Genomic DNA, 21,183 nt, shown 5'->3' on the forward strand with positions numbered 1-21,183 from the left:
CAACTTTTTGTCTTAGTCAAAACGTAAAGAAAAAATAAACGCACAGTTAAAGTTGTCCTAATATTAAATTTATTTCGCCGGCAACTAGTTTTTATATCAAAAATGGTTCCATATTCATATGCATCCTGGCTCATATAGGTATAGTATGGACGTATTCTTTTTAATTTTTAATCAAAACAAGGTCGTAGTATCAAAATCAATTTATTTCAATGGGCATGCATTCTAAGTAGTTCCACTAAATATATCACAATATTTTCCACACCTTACTTAAACATGAGTATGATATTAATACACAACAATACATACCTCTAGTTAGACAAGTACAACTTTATTACAATTAAATACAGACAATTTTTTACATTATGTATTTTACAGTTAGGTATTTTTTATAAAATCAAAAGTAATCTAATATAAATAGTAAAAGAAAATTACATCTTTTAACGAGGTAAGAATATTAGAGAATGATGGAGGTACAGTCAAAGTGCATTAAGTTACCCGAATTCGTTAACATTACCGCCGCATAGAGATTCGTGCAGAGTAACTTGACGTGCAGTTAACTGTACCTATTTCATTAAAAATATATAAAACTCAGTAATACAATATTCACAGTGGCGTAGCTATCGGAGGCCATGTCCGAGAGGCCCTCAAGGTCATGGAGCCCCTCGGATACTGACTTCCAATAAATTAAATTAATACACTATAAATTAAACTAGTGAAACAAATCTCCCTACGCACAATATAAATAAACCAGATTCCAGGAAAGCCACTAGAAAAATGGCAACCCGGGCCTAGGTATAAATAGCTACGCCATTGAATATACAGACTGGCTTTACAAATAACAATTGTTTTATATAAATTATAAACACCAGTAAAATTTTGAAACTGTCATATTGTGAAAATTTGGTGTTTCTTACTCCTGTGGTTTTTGGTTTACTGCAAAATGAAACACCTAATCATTGTAAGTAATCTAATGCCCCTTGTCATGGTACTTGTCAAAAATTCCTAAAATTAATACCTAAACAAAACGCCCCACTGACATAAGTACAAAATACCTAAGGCAAACTTAAGTCAGTCTTCTAGATTAATAGCACGATGAAATCATCGAAGTAGTCTCCTTCAACGTCACGGGCATTAAAATTGTCACAGTGAGATCTATAACGTATTTTTTAATTAATCGAGCATATAATGTGACGTTGTATCCACATACAATGTAACATATCGAACAGATAAAATTGTGTTTACAAAAAAGTGTAGATAGAACTGGCTAATCACCTTTTATCTGTAAGATAACAATATCATATTTTATCAGAAACAGAAGGCCTGCCTCGAAACATATAAACACGTAACACGTTATTTTATTTTTACAATTTTTTGACCCATAACGTATTCGCCTCGTGTAAAAATATGCGAAAGTGTGACGTAATGACTTGTTGACGTGTTTTATAATTCAGGCCCGAACGCCGTTCGCCGAACTGACTCATTACACGCGCATGATACGTCGTCAGCAACTGCCATCCTACAGGGATCCCTGTTTTTGGCATAAATTTTGTATCCTAATTTAATTTAGCATAACGAATTGGGCAAATATTTTTTTGACATAATAACATTTTGACATAGGTACTTGTTTTTTGGAATAACTTTTCAATAAGCATAATTATACTTTAGGCTAATGTCTTTCACAATAATTTTGATTTGCATAAAGCTATAGTGTAGCAGTAGGTTAGGGTGCTGCCTAAGCCGCCAATATGCTTTAGATTATTATGCTTAAAAATAGTTATGCTTGTGGTAGGTATGCGTAAAAAAATTGAGCCTAAAACTTTATGCCAAATTAATATTCTGCGTAACTATTATTATGATAAGTAAAAGTATGCCATGTTAAATAGTGATATAAAATTGTATTGTATAAAAATAGGGATCCTACATGGTACTTTTTCTCGAGCAGTGTAATGACGTGATTAGGAGCACTTCCCGTCGTGCTGCGCGCACCACTCGGGCGCGAGCACGTCGGGGCGCAGGCCGCGCGCCGCCAGCCGCGCGCGCAGCCGCGACAGCCGCGCGCTCGCCGCCTCCGCCGGCTGCGCGCCCGCCGACCACAGCCGCTCGCCCACCGCCGCCGTGCGCGGCCACACGCGCCCGTCTGAACCACAGAGCGATAGATAGACATAATATACGAATTTTAAATGTTGATTTGTAACGTTTAGATGAGAGATGAAAATATGAATCTGTATAAGGACAAATCGCTAAGACTTATTTAGTAGCCCTAAAGCTCGAGACTTCAGTTCTCTCTATCATCTGAGCGTTTCCCAGTTGCTTCCGAAGTCATTGAGCTCTGTATCAGCTTTCCTTCTTTTTCGTCTCCACTTCGTCGGTATCCCTTGTTATCAGATTATAAAATCGAAACTTATGTTAAGGGACACTAACTCCGTAATATATTTTATAACAAATACATAAATAGATGAATATACAAGAGCAATGTCAATCTGAAACATATAATTTCTATCATCTATATATCTCGGTTAGGTCAACCGAGAATCGAACCGATGACAATTAGGCTATACAAGTCATCAATATGAGACCAAGAAATGGTGAACAAAAAAGCTTCAAATTGAGTTATTTACTTCAATGATACGTACGAAAGGAACAAAAGAACGGCTCTAAATAATAAAAGAATGAAGAACATACCCAGGGCCAGGCTGTCGACATACTCGCTCCACATGGCCACCTCGCCGCCGAGCACCTGGCTGTGGCGACGCGGCTGGTGCGAGTACATGCGGCGCCAGTTGGAGTACCGCGTGGCGCCCCAGAACCCGTGGTCCAGGTACCACACGTCCTTGGGCACGTCCACCACGCGGTAGCCCAGGTCTATCAGCTGGTCCAGGACGTCACTCTCCTCGGGTTCCCACACTTCGATCACGAAGCTGGAAGGAAAATGTTCAAGAAACTTAAGTCCAGGGGCCCGAATCTCATGCAATCAAAGTTCACTTTAATAAGTTTCTCCAATATTTTCACTGCTTCTGTTTGGCCAATAACATTAGGTTTATCTAAACCTAATGTTATTGGCCAATGTTATTAAACAATAACATTAGGATTAAGATTCAAACCTGAAACCTTTCAATCACAGGTCTTTACCACTAGGCCACCAGCGCTTCGATTTTTTTTTATTTCCTAACTATTTTCTATCATTAAAGTATCTTAAAAAATATATTATGAATAGTCCTATTCCGAAAGCCTGAAATAACAAGACAAAAACATAAGAAATCCTCACCGATTCTTGTTGAGGTACTTCTGTATCCTGTCAGGCATAGTGAGATCTGAGGACCAGATCATGACCGATTCGTTTGCCTTCGAGCCCGAGGCCACCAACTCTTCATCCCATATCTGAAGCGCCTTGGCGTGGAACTCTGCCCAAAGCCTCATAAAGCCTTCCTGGTTAATAGCAAACCCCTTGTTGGCCATGTAGGATTTGATCTCTTGACTCGAGTTCCAGCATTCAATAAAGACCTGATTACATTATATTTTTATGAGATAGACTAGGAGATAGATTTAGTATTAAGTATATTTTGACGTCAATAAAGTGATCTATATCATGCAAAGTTTAATAAAGAATTTTGAATTTGAGACCATTCTCAATAATCTTTCTAGCTCTCTTTTCGTGTGCGTTAATTGCTAACACTGGAGTGAGACTTAATTCAAATCGCCTAAAGGCATCTGACATGGCTTTTATGACTACTGATATAAGTGCCTACACAAACATAAGGTAAACATATATATAAGTGGGATAAAAGCCTCCGGTTGTAACTAACCTCATCTCCTCCCATATGAAAAAGCTGTGGTTTAGGCAACATATCAGCTATATCTCTGTAGAGGTTCCTGAGCACGCGGTACATCACCTATTGAAAATAAGAAAAAACATATACATATATGATAATTAAATCCATAATATTTAAAATAATATAAAACAAAGACGCTTCAAGCCGTTTGTCCCTATGCATGCTTAGATCTTTGAAACTACGCAATGGATTTTGATGCGGTTTTTTTATGATTCAAGGTGAATGTGTATAGGTAATTTATTAAAGTTAAAGTTACTTTTACCCGATCCAAACGAACGTAATATTATAACGATCTATACATAACATTACGTTAGCAAGTAACCCAGTTCATAAAGAACAATTCATAAAGAAGTTAAACATATTTTAACTAAAATATGTTTTGTCTTTTCTATCAATGGCAAATCTTATAAAGTGTGATAGTAACAAAACATATTTTAGCTTAAAGTAAGTTTGTGCTTTAACTTTAACCTGGTTGGCGGGGTTAAGTTGACCGCAGGGTGGCTGAATGCAGAATTTCCGCCATTTTTTCTCATTCACGCACACTGCGAGGTCTCCATATCCGTAATCCTGTAAAAACATGAGTCAATTAAAAATATATAACTTGCTAACAACTTAACTAATAAGTGATATACATATAAATAATAACATGACAATTAAAGCTTTTCTAATGGCAGATACAGGAGTAAACTTTAATCTTTATCGTGTGTTCGATGGGAATATCCGTTATGGGAATAGGAAGACAAGCACAAACACAATCGCAGACTGTGAATCTCGGTTTGGGAATTCCAAGACAGAGTATAATAACAGATACATATCCAGAGGCCCCCAGATGGTGGCTTTACTGAAATTACTATTTTCTTCTAACATCCAATATGACTATATAAGTACTAATAGTTTGTCACGCACGGTCCTCGATTATGTTTCTATTTTATCTTAACGGTATTTCACTTATTACGAGCCAAGCAACCGCATACATACTAATTTTAAACTATCAGTCAGTGTGCAGTGCAGTCGTAATTTCATGTCAGATGCCTTTAGGCGACTTGGATTGTATCTGACATTAGTGTTTGCACGCTAATACACGAAGCGGAATAAATGTAGGTACCTCAAATATTCGACAATGTAGTTTTACCACAGATTATACAATACTTGTAGTAGTGGTACTTACATTGCCCCACTGCCAACCGTTGCCAGCGTGCGCGGGCGCGTCGATCTCGATGATGATGCGTACGCCGCGCGCGCGCGCGTACGACACCAGCTGCCTCACCTCCTCCGTGGAATAGATTTCCGACGGAGAATACGCTCCATATCTGGAAAATGTATTAGAATCAACTGAAGATGGAAGTAGTTACGGTCTACTGGAAGAAATTTCTATACCAATTCATAATACCTTTGTACTTAGTACTGTTTGTAAGGTTTATATTTACACTAGTATATGAAGCATTGCACCAGCAGGTAAGACCCCCACCTGTGAAAGTTATGGTCCCAGGTTCGAGTCCTACTCGTTTGCTACATAAGTTTGCATACCAATCTGACTCATGTAGTTTTCACAAACCATCACTAGCTTCCGGTGAAAGAAAACATCGTGAGGAAACCTGCACTCTAGTCGATAATTTATCATCTAGTGTTTGAAAAGGAGAAGGCAATAGAGGGCAAACCACTCCATTAATATTTCCAAGAAAGTCGTTATGTGTGCCTTAATGACCACGACCTTCAGCCAGGTTAAAATTTGAAAAATTGTAATGACAGCGCGGCCGCAGCGATCGAAACGCTCTAAGAACCTATCGACCCACCTTGTGAATTGCGGCACTCGAATAGACTCCAAAGGAAAGCTGTGTGAATCAGTCACATGCCAGTGAAAAACATTCATTTTGGTCGCAGCAAGACCATCAATGGTCCTCTTAATGTCATCCATCGGGATGAAGTTTCTAGAAGTATCCAATAGGAAGCCTCTATGCCTGAACGCAGGGCGATCCTTAATCTTGGTTTCGGATACCAGGAGCAGTCCACATTTTTTCTTGTCATCGTAATTTGCTCTGTCAGAAGAAATCAGCTGCGTAAAGGACTCTAATCCGTGACGCGCTCCATATACAGTTTCTCCGACAATTAAGACTGCAATGTTGTTACCTGGAATACAGAAAAAAAAATTTTACTAGCTTTTACACGTGCCTTCGTCCGCGTGAATTTCGAAGCGGAGAGAAGAAAGTAAGAAACATTTAGAGCTCCCACGCTTAACAGCTGGCTGAGGAACCGAGACACTCATCACGACAGAGAACATTCATCCATATGCATAATATTATCCATCCTTCCATACTAATGGTATGAATCAAAAGTCTATCTGTCATCTTTTAAAGGCTAAATTAGATTTTGGAAAGGATATAGGTATCTAGTTAATGACCAAGGTCACACTAAGCTACCGCAGGCAGAGAACATCTTGTCTAGATATAATTATGGCAGTACAAACCTACTGTTTGGACTTCTAACAGATATTCCTCATCAGTAGACCATGTCAACGTCAGGTCAGGACTCTTGACAGTGAGGTAGACCACCACGGACGTGTTCGCTTCCGCCGTGACTTCCCCACCGCATTCTGCCCTGATGTTGTCACTGGTGATCTTGGTCATTTCAGTCATCAGCTCCTTAGCTTCTGCTGGAACCCCATTTAGGTTATACCTAGAATGTAACATTTTTATAAATAAAAGCTGGTATTTAAATTTTCTCATGTGGCTGAATACACATATAAGTGGCGAATAAAAAACACTTATATGAACCGACTCGCTTATTATATTGACTATTTGCACTAAGAAATTGTTAAATAAATACGCGATCACTGAAAAATATTTACATGCAACGAATTGTTGTTTGTAATTACACATTGCATTATTATGATGTACAACAATACACGATAATAATGTAGGTACAATTCTCTTATTCAAAATATAGGAAAACCAATATTGGATTTCCCACCATTAGTAAATTATTATTACAGCGAATATCTTCATATTTTATCAAATGTTATAAACAGTAGGTCTTCTTGCAATGAGATAAGAACTTTTTAAGTTGGTGCCTAAGTCCGGCTCTGAGGGTCAAAACGTTTGGATTGCTATATTTAGATTATAATTTTTATTATCGTAGCAACAATAATGGAATGTATTACTTAAGAACTTACCTTCTAGGTTTCTTATTAAAATATATAGAAAAACATATAATTTTTTGCACAGTGCCGGGGCACAGAATTAATGTAGGTACCTAGTAGATGATCATGTAGTATTAAAAAGTTATGTAGTGTATATATTACTTGGTATAAATGTTTATACAATAAACATACTTTTATACAAAAAAAAATACAATTAATTACTTTCGGAATAAATTCCATTTTGACATAAAAGTTAATTGTAATAATATATATAAACAAATTTTATTTAATTGTATTTGTAATAAACAAAGTGGGATTGTGTGTGATATGGAAAATAACAAGTTAAAGGTCGAGCGATATCATCACTTCCTGGAGTTATGACGGCAGCGGCTACACTATAGCCGAAATCGGACGGCTGCCGATGAGAATCAATGTACATTGCGGTGTTTGTATGTGAGTTTTTTATTACCGCAATGAAAAATCTACTATGTACGTCGAAACTGCCGCGTTCGGCGAACTATTTGCTGTTAGTGTATAGCCGGCATTAAAGTTACTACTACAGATAACTACTATGCGTGGGCGCGTGCTTTGATATTTGTAATGTCAGCTTCATACTATCATCGAACGCCGACGACAATGCTTCATGCATTGTCGTAACATTGCGTAGTTTCTATGAATGCTATATATCGTAATGAAAAACCAGCAATGTATGCCGAATCCGCCAAAGATCGGCGAACTTATCCGCGATAGTTTGGAGCCGGCATTATGTTGTATCATATCGCTTATTGGGATCACGTTTTAAAATAATATTATATCTAGCTTTTGTCCACTGTATGCCTATGTTTTGGACCTCAAGTCATTAGCCAATTTCTTCAAAATCAGCCACTCAGCACAACCAGCGGCTTAGCGTTCGCTTAAATATTATTTGTATGTAATGGTAATTAGGTATGTATTAAATACATTTAAGTCAAAGTATCTACTATTAAGGATTAACCAAACCTACGCGCATGCATCTGTTTTATTTTATTTAGACGCCCGTAATGCACGCATAGATACCTACCTACCTACTTTACTTACAACTCCATATAAAAATCGCACAAGCACGTGCAAGAGCGTCGGTGTGCAACGGCTGTATCCTATATCTCACCCGGTCGGTGAGATAGTCTCGAGTCTCGATTGATTAATTATAGAAAAAAATATTTTTTTTATTATAAATGATGGATGTGACTTTAGTCGTTTGAAACAAGATGCCATTTTTTTTTTAATATAATATTAATAACGTGGGTATGAGAATAGCCGAAACAGACGGCCTGTGGTGATTCGTTTGTCATATAAACGGTTGGAAGATCGTAGGTCGAAGTACCGCTAGCCCTCGGGTCGTCGACCTGACTGACACCGCTTTACTAAATCTAAAACAAATATTGGCTCTAAGAATCGAAGACTGGATAAGATACCTATTTAGCATATTATTTTTAATTCTTTTCCAAATAAAAAGGCAAACTCGCAGATCGAAATGTTTTGTTAGCTTATTGTGATGACCTACCCACCTACCCACTTTGTGTACCTACCTAAGTAAATGATTTTGATGTTAATGTATTTTTTATTATATTACCAATTAGGCAAACAGTGTATGAGATAGAACAATATTAGAGCTCTCATAACTTCTCAGAGTTTTGACCCTTTAACGTTTTAAATTTTCCGTGTAATACCTATCGATCGGTAGTTTAATTACGGTATTATTCGATGTTAACGCTATTTTCATAATTTGATCTGCAATTTAGTAAATTCAGAATCAGTCGGTGAGCATCCCAATTTGAGACACTGCAAATCATTGTGTCGTTATCATTAGAATGCATTACAGTGTTATTAATGTACCTACCTACAATGTATTAACACAATTGCATGACGGCCTTACGTACCTACTTAATAGAAATATGAACATAATATAATTAAAATACGTGTTGTGATGTGATTATAAGTTGCACAACTTTAAATTATTTTGCTTTTTAGTTCTCAATTCCTTGTAAGATTTATAATCTAATAATCTAATAAGGGTAAAATAATCGAATAAATGGATAAATGAAATTGTTTTTAATGCTTCGATGGTCACGTTATGAGAAGGGGAAGAATTAACTAATAATAATTTTTATTACTTTGGTTTGTATGTATTTATATATTGATATATATGTAGTCTTATATATACATTTTGCTATTTATATTTGTATTTTATATATGTAGTTATTATTGTATTTTAGTATGTGGTAGTACTTATTTGTGTTTAAGTTATTTTTGCGCCGCACAACTTTTCTCTGATTCTTAATGGTTAGCTGGGAGAGAATGCTTATAGCATTAAGTTCGCCATTTGTTTATAAGTATATTTTTACTTGGAACAATAAAGTTTTATAAATAAAATAAAAAATAACGTTGCAAGAAGAGTTGAGAGAGAGAGTAAAATGGAATTGGAAAAGAAGTAGAGAAAGGCCGAAGAAGAGATGGATGGATTGCGTCAGAGAGGATATGGCTAAAAAGAATGTAACAGATCGCTGACATCAGACAGGGAGAAGTGGAGGAGACTGACAACCTGTACCAACCCCACTTAAAGTGGAGTGAAAGGATACCTACATAGTCGAATGATCATAAAATGGTTTATTTTAACAAGCTAATAAAGCTAAAAAGGTAAAACTTATATAATAGAAGCAAACTAAATATATTATTTTATAAAAAAAATTAGGTCATTAGGAAGAATTTTCTTTTTTAACAATGACTATTTTCAATAATCTTGAATGAAAATCACTCAATGTTAGCTAAATATCTAATTTATTGATATAAAATACACTCAGAATAGAAAAACAAATGTGTGCCTATATGTGAAAGGATTCACGCTTACTCGACTCAACCACTCGACTGGTCTTGGCAAGTGACGCACGCTACCATTAGCGATCGTGTCATGGACGTAATGTTATTAAAGCTTGAATTAAACTAGGTAGGTAGATACCTACTGATGAGCTATGAATGGCATTTGTCAAGAGTACACTGCCGGTGCTTATTAGCATAGGTATATTTAAACATAGAAAAAAAACAGGAGAAAAATAACGGTTTTCTTCTTTTTAGAATTCCATATCCAAAGAGTGATACGGGACGCTGTCCGTTTGTCTGTCTGTTTGAGATAGTTAAACATTGAAATTTAATGTAGATATTCATTTGTGTCTTAAAAATCCGGCCATACACAAATAAAATCCAGGCCATCAAATCAATTGCTTCCGTCAACATCATGGAAACGACATTTTGTGTCTAGTTATAAAGGAGAGCTGATAAAACTCTTCTCCCTCAAGCCATAAAGCTTCTACGATTTCCAGTGTCTATTTTCCTGCTTTATCTCTCTCAAATAATTAATTCAGATATTAAGCCTTGACTTGACAGACAGACCTGACAAAGCTAACATTTCCAAATTAGTCCATTTCTAATGCCCACGACTCTAATTTAAACTATCTTGTCCTATATATCTGGTGATCGATTAAGTAAACATTTTGCAGATGTAATAACAATACATTATTCAAAAATGAGAGCTTGAAACAAAAAAATATTATTAAAAGAAATGTTTTGTAACAGCGCCATGTAATGTTTTTTAAGCAATAAAGTTATTTTTCATTTTCATTTTCATATATTCCCTTAGTACCTGCACTTACATCTGTATACTGAAATATCTGTATGATGCCACACTGTACCTGTGGGTGGCGTCGAAGTGAAGCTAAAAACAATCAACAAATTGCTTTGTTAGGTACTCAAATGTTGTAGCAACAAAAATTAATTGAATGGGTCAACTATGACATAATCTGATAACAATCTGAAATACATATGCATATACATATAGATATATCGATTATTTAACTGCCACAAACAAACCCACAATATAAACAAAATCGGTCAAGTGCGAGCGTGACCGAGAGTTCTGTATAAATTCACAAATATAACATTTACAACATTTACATTAAAGGGTAAATTAGCTTTTATTGTTTTGTACTTACATATTTACGGTTTACGGATTTTTCCTTTGTCTGAATTGCAAGCCCTGCCAAATTTTATGTCTCTAGGTCAACGGTAAAATCAGAAAATATGCCACAAGTGGTCATATCGATCGATCGCGTTGACGCGAAAGTTCTTTAAATTTTTTTACGACAAAAAGACCAGAGTACTCTATATAAATTTCAATATATCTCGAACTAGCGGCCCATCCCGGCTTTGCTCGAGTAATAACATAACAAATTATACACCTAAACCTTCCTCAGGAATCACACTGTATTCATAATACCGCATGAATATCCGTGCAGTGATTTTTGAGTTTATCACGAACAGACAGACAGACGCGGCAGAAAACTTTTATATAAAATGTGAGGATAGGGATAAAAGGTGAACGAAGTGATAATAAAGGTTTTCGAGTTACCTTCTTTAGTAAAAATTAAGAAATCAAAAGATTTAATTTAGAAGATCTAGTTTACAATACAAATGCATACAATGTATCTTGTTGTGGCATTTATCCGTACAAATATAACGAAGAGTTTATAGAATGGATCATCTAATAATAGATTGTTTTCTGTCAGTCCGTTGTGTAGTGTCTGGTTTCATCAGACCAGCATGAGGATGACGACTAGGTAATATAAACTTAATTATTTAAACTTTCCAAATTGCTACATAAAACATTTAAATTACCATAATTGTTTTCTGTGAATTAATTGTAATAAAATAAAAAAGGTTTTAAAATTTATTTAATAATTTTCCTCAACTTAGAATAATAAATAGGTAGGTTTCCGCAATGTAAACTCCTTTCATCATCGTTTCAAAACTTTTCTATCAAAATTATCTTTGTTCTAAATCGATGTCAATTGATTTATTTATAGTAGTTACTTATTTCGTTACTTTTGTTTCTACAAGATATTGTAAGTGCAATTTTAGTTGCACTTAGTTCGTTGAATGGACGGAACGGAACGTACTGACCGAACTGATTAGTCGATAATGACAATTTATTTGAGCACCGAAAGAAAATGGCTGACAAAGGCAAAAAGGTCATGTTTGCAGCGCAATGGTGTACACGGATAGTGTATTTTTTCAAAAAGTAAATTGTCTAAATGTCGAATTTAGTAATTTAAATATAAAATTGTGTAGGCAAGTACTTATTCCTTTCAAAATTAAATTCGTACAACCTTCTGACCCACCATTTACTTAGTATTGTATAATAAAATATTAATAGGTGCTGTTTTTGGAATAACTCAAGTGCCATGTCGGACTACAAAGCCATTCAATTTCGATATAAACAGATAATGATCGATCATATGTTTTTATCGTTATCATAATTCCACTATATTAAACAGTGAATGCCACTGTACAAACCATTTTATGGGTTTCTTTGTAATCGAAATTAGGTCACCATAGTGCTATAGATAGGCTTTATAGTACCGTCAATAACATCCATCCAGTTACCCAAACTCCGTCGCTATTACCACCGAATAGAGGTCCACGACATTTTACTAAACATTTTTCTTAATAAATACGTAAAAGCTATGAATGTGATATTTTAATCAATCAATCAATCAATATAAGAGTACCTTTCTGTCCAAAAATAAATATGAGGGGTCAAGACTCCATATAACAGTCTTTTCAAACCAAAAACTGAATCTTTATATTCTAACATCCCTCTTTTTCCTAGTGGATTAAAAGTGCGGTGCACGCGTGACGTAGGGCTTCGACAAAAATAGACAGACAGGCGGGAGACACCTGTGTTATTATGTCTCGAGCCATCCCATTGGATATAAGTAGAATACATTTTGTTGAACGATACACGCAGTGTTGCAACACTAGAAGTTGCATGTGAAAGTTGGTGCAACTGTGTGCAAACCATTCGACCTAATTTTGTGTACAGACTAGGTACTATGGTTTTACTGTCGAGATTATTTTTATGGTCTCTTATTTCTCTACTGAATTAGGTATGCACTTGCTTACGTACTTTCTTGATAAGATACACAATCCGATTAAAAATGTTTTATATTTTATACTAATCCTGCGTTTTGTTCGGAGGGCATAATGTTTGTAGGAAATGATGAGAGTGGTACCTACCATGAATCCGGTATTTTGTCTTACAAACCTACCTCTAACATGAAGATCGATGTTAACTAGCCAGTAAGTTATAACTTACCTCAAAGAATTAGGATGGATATGCACAGTTTGGATGCCCATGCTCATAAACACAGGCCTGGGCCAGATTCCTCCAAACTGGCCACAGATTAAACGACAGTGGTCCAAGCTCTCGAAGACAAGTGACGAGGATGCGTTGGATGGAGTGGTCTGATGTGGCTGACTCGAGCGCTGGCAACCCTCCTGCCTAACACATTTATACACCCACGATGGTCTGGAAAAAATAATTATCAATTATAAAATGGCGTCATCATTATAAAGTTCCTAGTTTTATTTTCTATTTATTTTCTATTTATGAGTTTATACATTTAAAACTGGATTCATTTATCGACATTATCGACACACAATTTCTCATTATAAGCGCATTCCTGTTTTAAGCCATGTGTCTTAAAACAGGAATGCGCATTCCTGTTTTAAGTCCAGGTCTATATTTCCGAATTCCGTGAATCAGTCTCTGACGAGAAAAAGAGATAGAAAGATTTATAAGTTGTAAATGTATGCTCAAATAACTTACTCGTATATAAGAGGCGTGTAGTCCTTCACGACATCACTGCAGCGCACCAAAGTGGTGGCAACCACCAGCAGCAATATCCACCCAGCCATCACCAACTGGCGAGCACAAAATAAAACGAGATTCTATTATAATAATATCATATAAGGCTCAGATGATGTAAAGAGATGAGAGTGAGAGATATATATTGGTTTGTCCATATAAATAATTACGTGAGCTAGTTGAGTTTATTATCGATAGTATGAATACCATCGATGTAACTATTTATTGTTTAAAACTATAGCTATTCATAAGGCTACTCATATCGGATGAAAAAATATCGGTATTATATTATACTATCGAGGCAAAATTCTATCTATCTGTAGTATTACGCCTAATCAATCATCACTATTACTACAATATCATGCTGTCGATACTACTAACAGTTCTGACCTTATATTTACCTATGTTTGAGGATAACAATCGATAGTGGAACTATAGATAGTTCGACATCACTAGTAATCGCAAAACATCCAACGTCGCGTCGCTCACCTAGGACACCGGGAAGATAGTAAAGCACGTAGCGTGCGACAAATAACGGAATAATTGCCGTAGAATGGAACGCAACTGCAGCGTCACCTTCACTTCCCAACACGCTATTTCTAGTTACACTTATTATGACTGTCATTAATCTCTGGATCTACCATATCTTTGCTCCTTGCAAGCACCGTGCCTTCGATAAGATTCGACGCTCACAAATGCGATTCTCCCACTGGCAAAAGATCCGGTCTTTAGATGGTTTATGTCCCAAAAATACATCTCTTGTGCCGAGTCGTCTGTACGAGTCAATGTATTCAAAAAGTCACTTTTAAAAAGAATTGTGCAATATGACATTCTTCTTGGCACGACTATGGAGTATTTGCTCAATTTAAAAAAAATGGAAATAGGTGTTCTTTATTGATATCAGTATAGGTATGTGGTGTTCTTTAATATAAAATCAACAGAACCTATCACAGCTGCAAACAGATATATGTATTTATATATAATTTTAATGTATCGTCTTAAACTTTTCTGCGATTCTAGCGTTATTTAGTAGAAAGTGTCTTTCACTAATTTTGGTGATAGAATTACGTAGGTAACGTGTAATACTCTAATTTTAAATATTTGGGTTCGTTACTCCAAAGTGACGGCGGAGAGGTAGACAATGTAGGACGCAGAATCAACACAAGATGACAGTAAATACACATAGCAAGGTACCGATTTGTATTCGTCTTATCATTGTTTTTTGTTCCACTTACGAAACAAAAACAATAATACAGTATTCATTTGTCATCTGAGTGCATTCTCGGGTACTTCCCAATCATAAATCGTTGGAGCCCACAGTCCATATTAAGATTAGAAGGAGTTTGACTTATGACCCACCAAGGGAGCCCATTGCGTATTGGCGGCTTTTAACGACTGCAAATACAACCGGGATCAACGGCTTTAGGTGCCTTTCGAAACACGGAGGAGCTCAAGATAATTTTGGTCACCCATCCAATGGACCAGCCATTGTGAGAGCCGCCACTATCATAGACCGAGCGCGCCAACCAACGCGCCATTGAGAGCATCTAAAATTATTGTTGTTTATCAACTACTAACTAAAAAGGTACTTAGATGTTATGTTTGTACACGTGCAATCGTAATTTTAATGTATTTCTTGGACTTGAGTTTGTTGCGAAATAAAACAATAATATATTTCATAAATAATCACTATGTAGTATACTTAAAACAAAGACACCCCTCCGCGTCTGTCTGTTTTTAAGCTTTTTGTTTTTAAACCACGCATCGATTTTTGATGCAGTTTTCACAGTTATTTAGACAATTTATTAATGAAGGATAATACATAGCTTTGAAGGATAATAGTAGCTTTTGAACAAACATAGCTTCTTTTCGCTAAGATATTAGTCTGTCGTGACATCACGTTAGAGTATCATGTAGTATGGAGCGCAAGTCCAAAAATATATAATTTTATTTTTGTCATATCTTTGAAACCATTGTCATGATCACAGTATTTGTTTCGCTTGTGTTTCTAATAATATAAGGGACCTTGAAATAGTCACCAAAATAAAAAATAATCATCTACCCTATTAAAATTTAAAGAGCATCTGAGGATTGCTAGAAGCATGATAGGTATTAAAGAATTTTTGTGTTTTAACGTATATTTTAAAAATATATTTTTCAAATAAATACCAATTATTTTCATACACGATATTAGTCACATAACGAGCAGGTTTTATGATTGTGCAATTACAAACAAACGCAATAGTGAAAATCATCGAGCATACAGTTTGTGCGGGCTGTGCTATCAAATCGATATACCTATAATAGTTCCGTAGTACCTGTGCGTACATATAATCATCATCCCACTAATATTGTAAATGTGAAAGTTTGTATGTTTGTTACTTCTTTACGTTCAAACGGCTGGGCCATTTTTTATGAAATTCCCTTTTGAGGAAGCTGTGATACTTTGGATATTAAATAGGGTACAATTTATCCTAAAAGTACCTATACTTACGCAATCCCCGTAGGATTTGGTCAAACAGTTTGATAGATAGTTTAATGGCGCTTTATAAAGTAGATGGCTATACTGTCTATAAAAACTTTTTTAAATAATTACGCGGGTAACACCACGGGATCCAGCTAGTCATCAATAAATTTGAGATCGAGGTATCACATTTCCTGATTTCTGCCACAGAGCATCACATGATTCTCGTCGATGGGGTGTTTCTATTCTATATAATGTAAAGTTATAACAAATAAAATCGATGTGTGTTACATATATTACAGATACTTATATTGTGTAGGTAAGTAAGTACCTACCTATTGTACTTACATTGCATGGCATGGCATCGCATACTCAACTAACAGAAGCGCATATTTGATTAAACAACAAATAATAGGTTGCATTTTCATTTACTGCGACGAATTGCATTTTTAAATAACTTTATACATTCTATTGTTACAAAATTGACTAGGTAAGCCTAACTATTATAGTTGATTCATTTGTCATCATCTGACTTCTACCGCCAGACGAGTAAGTAAACTGTATCCTGTAAATAATATTCGTAATAATAATCCTTTTACTCATATATATTCTTCGTTTAATTTAATTTTGTTTTCTATTGCAAAGTCGAATAAGTTTATACGCTTAAATATATGTACTTACCTACGTACTATAACGACTCTGTTTTATTTGCTTATTAATTAGTACTATCGACAAAAAACACTTCAATCGAGACCGCACAAATGAAAGTAAGTTATGATTAGTAAACACGATGCCACTTTTACAGCACGACTCTGTCACTGACACTTCAAAAAAAAACATAAAAAAACCGATCACGTTCTGTATTGATTTAAAAATTATTATTTAAAATATTTGTAGAAAACAAATACAGAATGATTGTTCAAAGCTGTATTTTTTAAAAACTGCAATTTCACATTTGTTTTATTTTTTATTATGCCGACGATGTCGAACCGGCTGGCGGCTCTTCGAGTTCACTTTTTTTTTATTTGGTTTCGTGTTACTGGCAGGATATGCTCGCGCGAAAGTCGGCGAGACTCTGCACCAATTTTTGTGTACGATTTGTTTTAAGTCATTTTGTTATTGTTTAGCCGCCAAGTCATTATCGCGGATTGATAAGCCGCGGGTGAACGTAAGCCGCGAACCGCTGTGATTGGCCGACTGAATCGCCTCTATTCGACGAGACGTTTTGTGGCGGAATATCGCTGATCGCTTGCGTACTTAGGTGCTGTACCTCTCTACCACCTTGATCTTTCACGTTCGCGGACGCACGACTGCTATAGCAGTTATAACAATGATTCTTGGGCGTCCACGAAGACCGTGTATATTAAAGTAGTCCCTAACTATAATTAAGAACTGCTAATTATAGCTAATACAAAAATTCCCTAACTATAGTGAATATAATATATTCAGAACAATAAATCAGAAAGTGAAAAAATATATAGGATCATTGAGTATGATGGAAAAAATCCAAAGCAGGATGAGACATTTAGTCATAAGAGGTACCTACGCTATGTGTATGATGCTACAAATTAATCTCAATTGAAAGGTCACAATTCGGTCCAGTCCCGCTGTTTATGGTTAGAATTTAATTTGAATTTACATAGGTACCTACGTATAGTGATAGTGGTTCCCTTTGTCTATCTAAAGCTTGTACTTGAAGAAATTTTTTTTTTCATTTTTCATCTACAAGTCTATGAAAGAACCTTGAAAAAAATAATAAAAATTAACAAAATTACCTAGGTATGTAACATTACAATTAGGTATACACTTATTTGGTAAAAAAATCTTTGGCATAGACAGCAGAGCACGTACAGCTACCGTGTAGCTACTTAGCTACACTAGCGGCCCGCCCGGCTTCGCACAGGTAAAACAAAAAAAAAACATTATGTATACCTAAACCTTCCTCGTGAATCACTCTATTTATTTAAAAAACCCGCATCAACATTCGTTGCGTAGATAAAGATCTAAGCATACATAGACAGACAGACAGTGGGAAGCGAATTAGTTTTGTTTGAAAAATTGTTTCAAACAGTGGTTGTATTCTCCTTGGTTTCAATGCACACGTGAGTGACACGTAATTATTTCATACAATTTCAATTTTGTCATTATCCGTGACTATCGATTTGGATAACTTTTTATTGCCGTGATGTTAAACATAATAATAATTTTAGTGTTTCTGCATATAGCTTTCCTAAACATATTTAACGCAGTTCAATTTATGGATATTACTAATAAATAAATCACCATTGCATTACACCTTAGCATTATATTAGAGTAGCTGTGCCACGGGGCTTCGCTCCCGTGTGAATTTCGGCATAAAAAGTACCCTATGTGTTATTCCAGGTTATATTCTAGCCGTTTACCAAATTCCATAAAAATCGGTCCAGTTTTGCGTGAAACAGTAAAACATACATACAATACACACATACATCCTCACAAACTTTCGCATTTATAATATTAGTAAGATTACCAAAATAATGAGTTGAGTGACTACTCTCCTCCGTTTGGGCCCTTTCTGCGTGAGGAGTCTGCGCTGTAGTCAGCCCAGCTCCTTCAAGAAGCCGAGTACTGCCGATGGTGTACGTCAGGCTTCGCTCATGGTCCTACTAACTCTTCTATTGTTAATGCAATGGTATGCCCCTGTTTCATTCTTGCAAATATTCGTGGAAATCCAAAAAAGTAGTCCTATCGAATGGTTATGAACAAGTGTAGTTCGATGATATTAATAGATCGTATACACGAATAGCCCTTCGCTTCCCGTGACGTCAATGTATCGAATCGTAGCCAACACACAGTGTATTATGAGTATATCTCACAAATGGGACACCACTGCCCACACTATACAATGACATAATTAAGTTTATAAAAATAATGGCCACTAAAAAAGCGTATTGTGGAAAGAAAATGGCGATTTTCTTGTACGAACGATGGTACAAATTTAGCTGTACGCGAGACACGAACAAAGGCGGACTTGTCCCAGAAAGGGATTTCTTAATTTATTATTGAAACCCTTAAAACTAAGTGAAAACTATAAGCCCGTAGTATAAAAATACTAAAGGCCAATGTTTTAATTAGATAACTATTAAAAAAAAATCCCTTAACAATCGCTTATTATATAAATACATAATGAGAAGTGTAATAATTTTTCGTACCTTCTCCTTTGTAAATTAGGATTAAAATTCATTAAATGTAATTTGATTAATGTTGTTGTAGTGCTATTTTTCTCTATGCATGCCCCGTTATCATTCACCTGGGAGCAAACATAGTGACGGTTTTAGCTTTAAAACTGCCCTGGGTTAAATTTCTACGTAAATCCCTCTATGATTCTAGCACAACACGTCAGAATCAGGTGTTGCGTGAGTTGGCGAAATAAAAAATTATTTGTCAATCCTCGCGTGGATCTGTTATTCTTCAGGTCCCGGATCTCATGCAATCGAAGTTCATTTCTCCTATTTTTCTAAAGGTTTATTACAGTTTAATAACGCACAATAAGTTCAACCAAACGCATCAATCGATTGAATTTATTCGGGTAGTAATTAGCTGAAATCTTTTGAAAAAACTTGGAGAAAATTGATGACATTAAATCGGGCCTCACAGTTAATCACACATAGTGAAGAGACTACATAGTATTGTATAGCTTACGTTGTATGATATTGGGCCCCCAATCGTAACTAGCGACGGGGCGCCCTGGGCTATCGCACAACGCGCGCGCCGCCGCCGGGCCTTTACAGATCAAACACCATGGTGTGAAACTCCATTGTGCGATGTATTGTTGCGGCAACTAATACAAAGTAACTGGCACAATTCCATTACTCTGAATGAGCACAGACGATATAAAGCCATTATGCACAATTGTTCGTGTCACGCTTCCATCATGCAGTGTAAATAATACCTACCTGTCTACTACTACCTAGATCCTTTTAGAAGGCCTACTAATCTATACTATTATTATAAAGAGAAAAGCGTTTGTGAGTTTGTATGTTTAAGGCGGGTAATCTCCGAAACTACCGAACCGATTTCAAAAATTATTTCACTATTAGAAAGGTACATTATCTAAGATTGCTATAGGCTATATATTTTATCTCAAAATTCCCACGGGAGCAAAGCCCCGGGTAACATCTAGTATTATATATGCAAGTCTACACTTTCACTGCAGAACCACTCTGGACCAGATTTGAATAAATCCGAAAACAAACATGGGCATACGCGGGCGAAGCTGCAGGCAACAGCTTTCTTTTATAACTTCTACTGGAAACTTATATACATAAAGCTGAATTCCATTAACTTATTTTATCTGATGGTTTTATCCTATTTAGGTATTTTAATATCGCTTAATAATCCAATGAACCATAACCTCATTATATCTCGATTTTACTAATTTCATATCTTAGGTACAAATTACGAAATGGTACAATATTATTTGTTTAGCCGGTGTACTCGTATGAGTCCCACTGCTAGGCAAAAGCATCAATTTGGTCTCATGATTCGGTCTAATAAAAACAAATATATTTGCTACCGAAAAAAACGAAAATTCAAGGAAACTATACACTATGATAATACTATTGTATGATAATACTAATAATGATATACAAAAATGCCATAGGTACCATAGTCAACCATAATAATCATAATATTTCATTTACTTCTTTCTACTAAAAATCTATTTATTTATTGACCAAATCTGTAGCTATCTTTATTGTTACTGCGCCTGCGCACGCAACAACCGGTGGAAGTTCAAGAGCTCAAGAGCTAGCCAATCGAAAAGCGGCAAGAAAGTTATTTTCCTTCGACATTATTCTGGACACTTGCTTTAAGGTAATCCGGTATACTTTCTTCTAAGCTTCAGATAAATTATTCTAATCCTAACCTAACTAATTTGTATTATCCTTGTTAATTAATTTTATAGTTTACAAACGCATACAAATCAAATTCCCTCTCAAATACTTACAAGGTAAGGTACAAGTCGATCCGGTTT

At 35.7% G+C, this 21,183-nt stretch overlaps 1 protein-coding gene across 3 annotated transcripts; it reads right to left on the reverse strand.

Moving 5' to 3' along the window:
* Positions 1 to 185: 185 nt before the first annotated feature.
* Positions 186 to 19,985, reverse strand: Hexo2 (Hexosaminidase 2). 3 transcript variants are annotated; one of them, XM_053750519.2, is made up of 11 exons: positions 19,851 to 19,985; positions 13,667 to 13,761; positions 13,154 to 13,366; positions 6,295 to 6,503; positions 5,624 to 5,957; positions 4,999 to 5,140; positions 4,299 to 4,397; positions 3,804 to 3,890; positions 3,266 to 3,501; positions 2,683 to 2,918; positions 186 to 2,137 (listed from the first exon to the last, which is right to left on the reverse strand). In XM_053750519.2, exons 2-11 carry the CDS (start codon positions 13,753 to 13,755, stop codon positions 1,956 to 1,958), a joined length of 1,827 nt encoding a protein of 608 aa, XP_053606494.1. In that variant the 5' UTR covers positions 13,756 to 13,761; positions 19,851 to 19,985; the 3' UTR covers positions 186 to 1,955. The 3 variants fall into 3 exon arrangements, with proteins under 3 accessions (XP_053606494.1, XP_053606493.1, XP_053606495.1); XM_053750518.2 differs by lacking the exon at positions 19,851 to 19,985 and adding an exon at positions 16,851 to 17,382; XM_053750520.2 differs by lacking the exon at positions 19,851 to 19,985 and adding an exon at positions 14,107 to 14,612.
* Between the last annotated feature and the right edge of the window lie 1,198 nt (positions 19,986 to 21,183).

Source organism: Plodia interpunctella, chromosome 10 (genome assembly GCF_027563975.2).
Source record: "Plodia interpunctella isolate USDA-ARS_2022_Savannah chromosome 10, ilPloInte3.2, whole genome shotgun sequence".
Lineage (NCBI taxonomy): Eukaryota > Metazoa > Arthropoda > Insecta > Lepidoptera > Pyralidae > Plodia > Plodia interpunctella.

Bases quoted from the DNA above. Each gene is read 5' to 3' on its own strand.
- Hexo2 (XM_053750519.2), bottom strand. From the start codon at position 13,755: ATGGCTGGGTGGATATTGCTGCTGGTGGTTGCCACCACTTTGGTGCGC. The intron at 5,141-5,623 runs GTGGGTCGATAG...TACATTTTCCAG, and splicing joins CGAGTGCCGCAATTCACAAG to ATATGGAGCGTATTCTCCGT. The intron at 2,919-3,265 runs GTGAGGATTTCT...TTTTCCTTCCAG, and splicing joins AAGTACCTCAACAAGAATCG to CTTCGTGATCGAAGTGTGGG.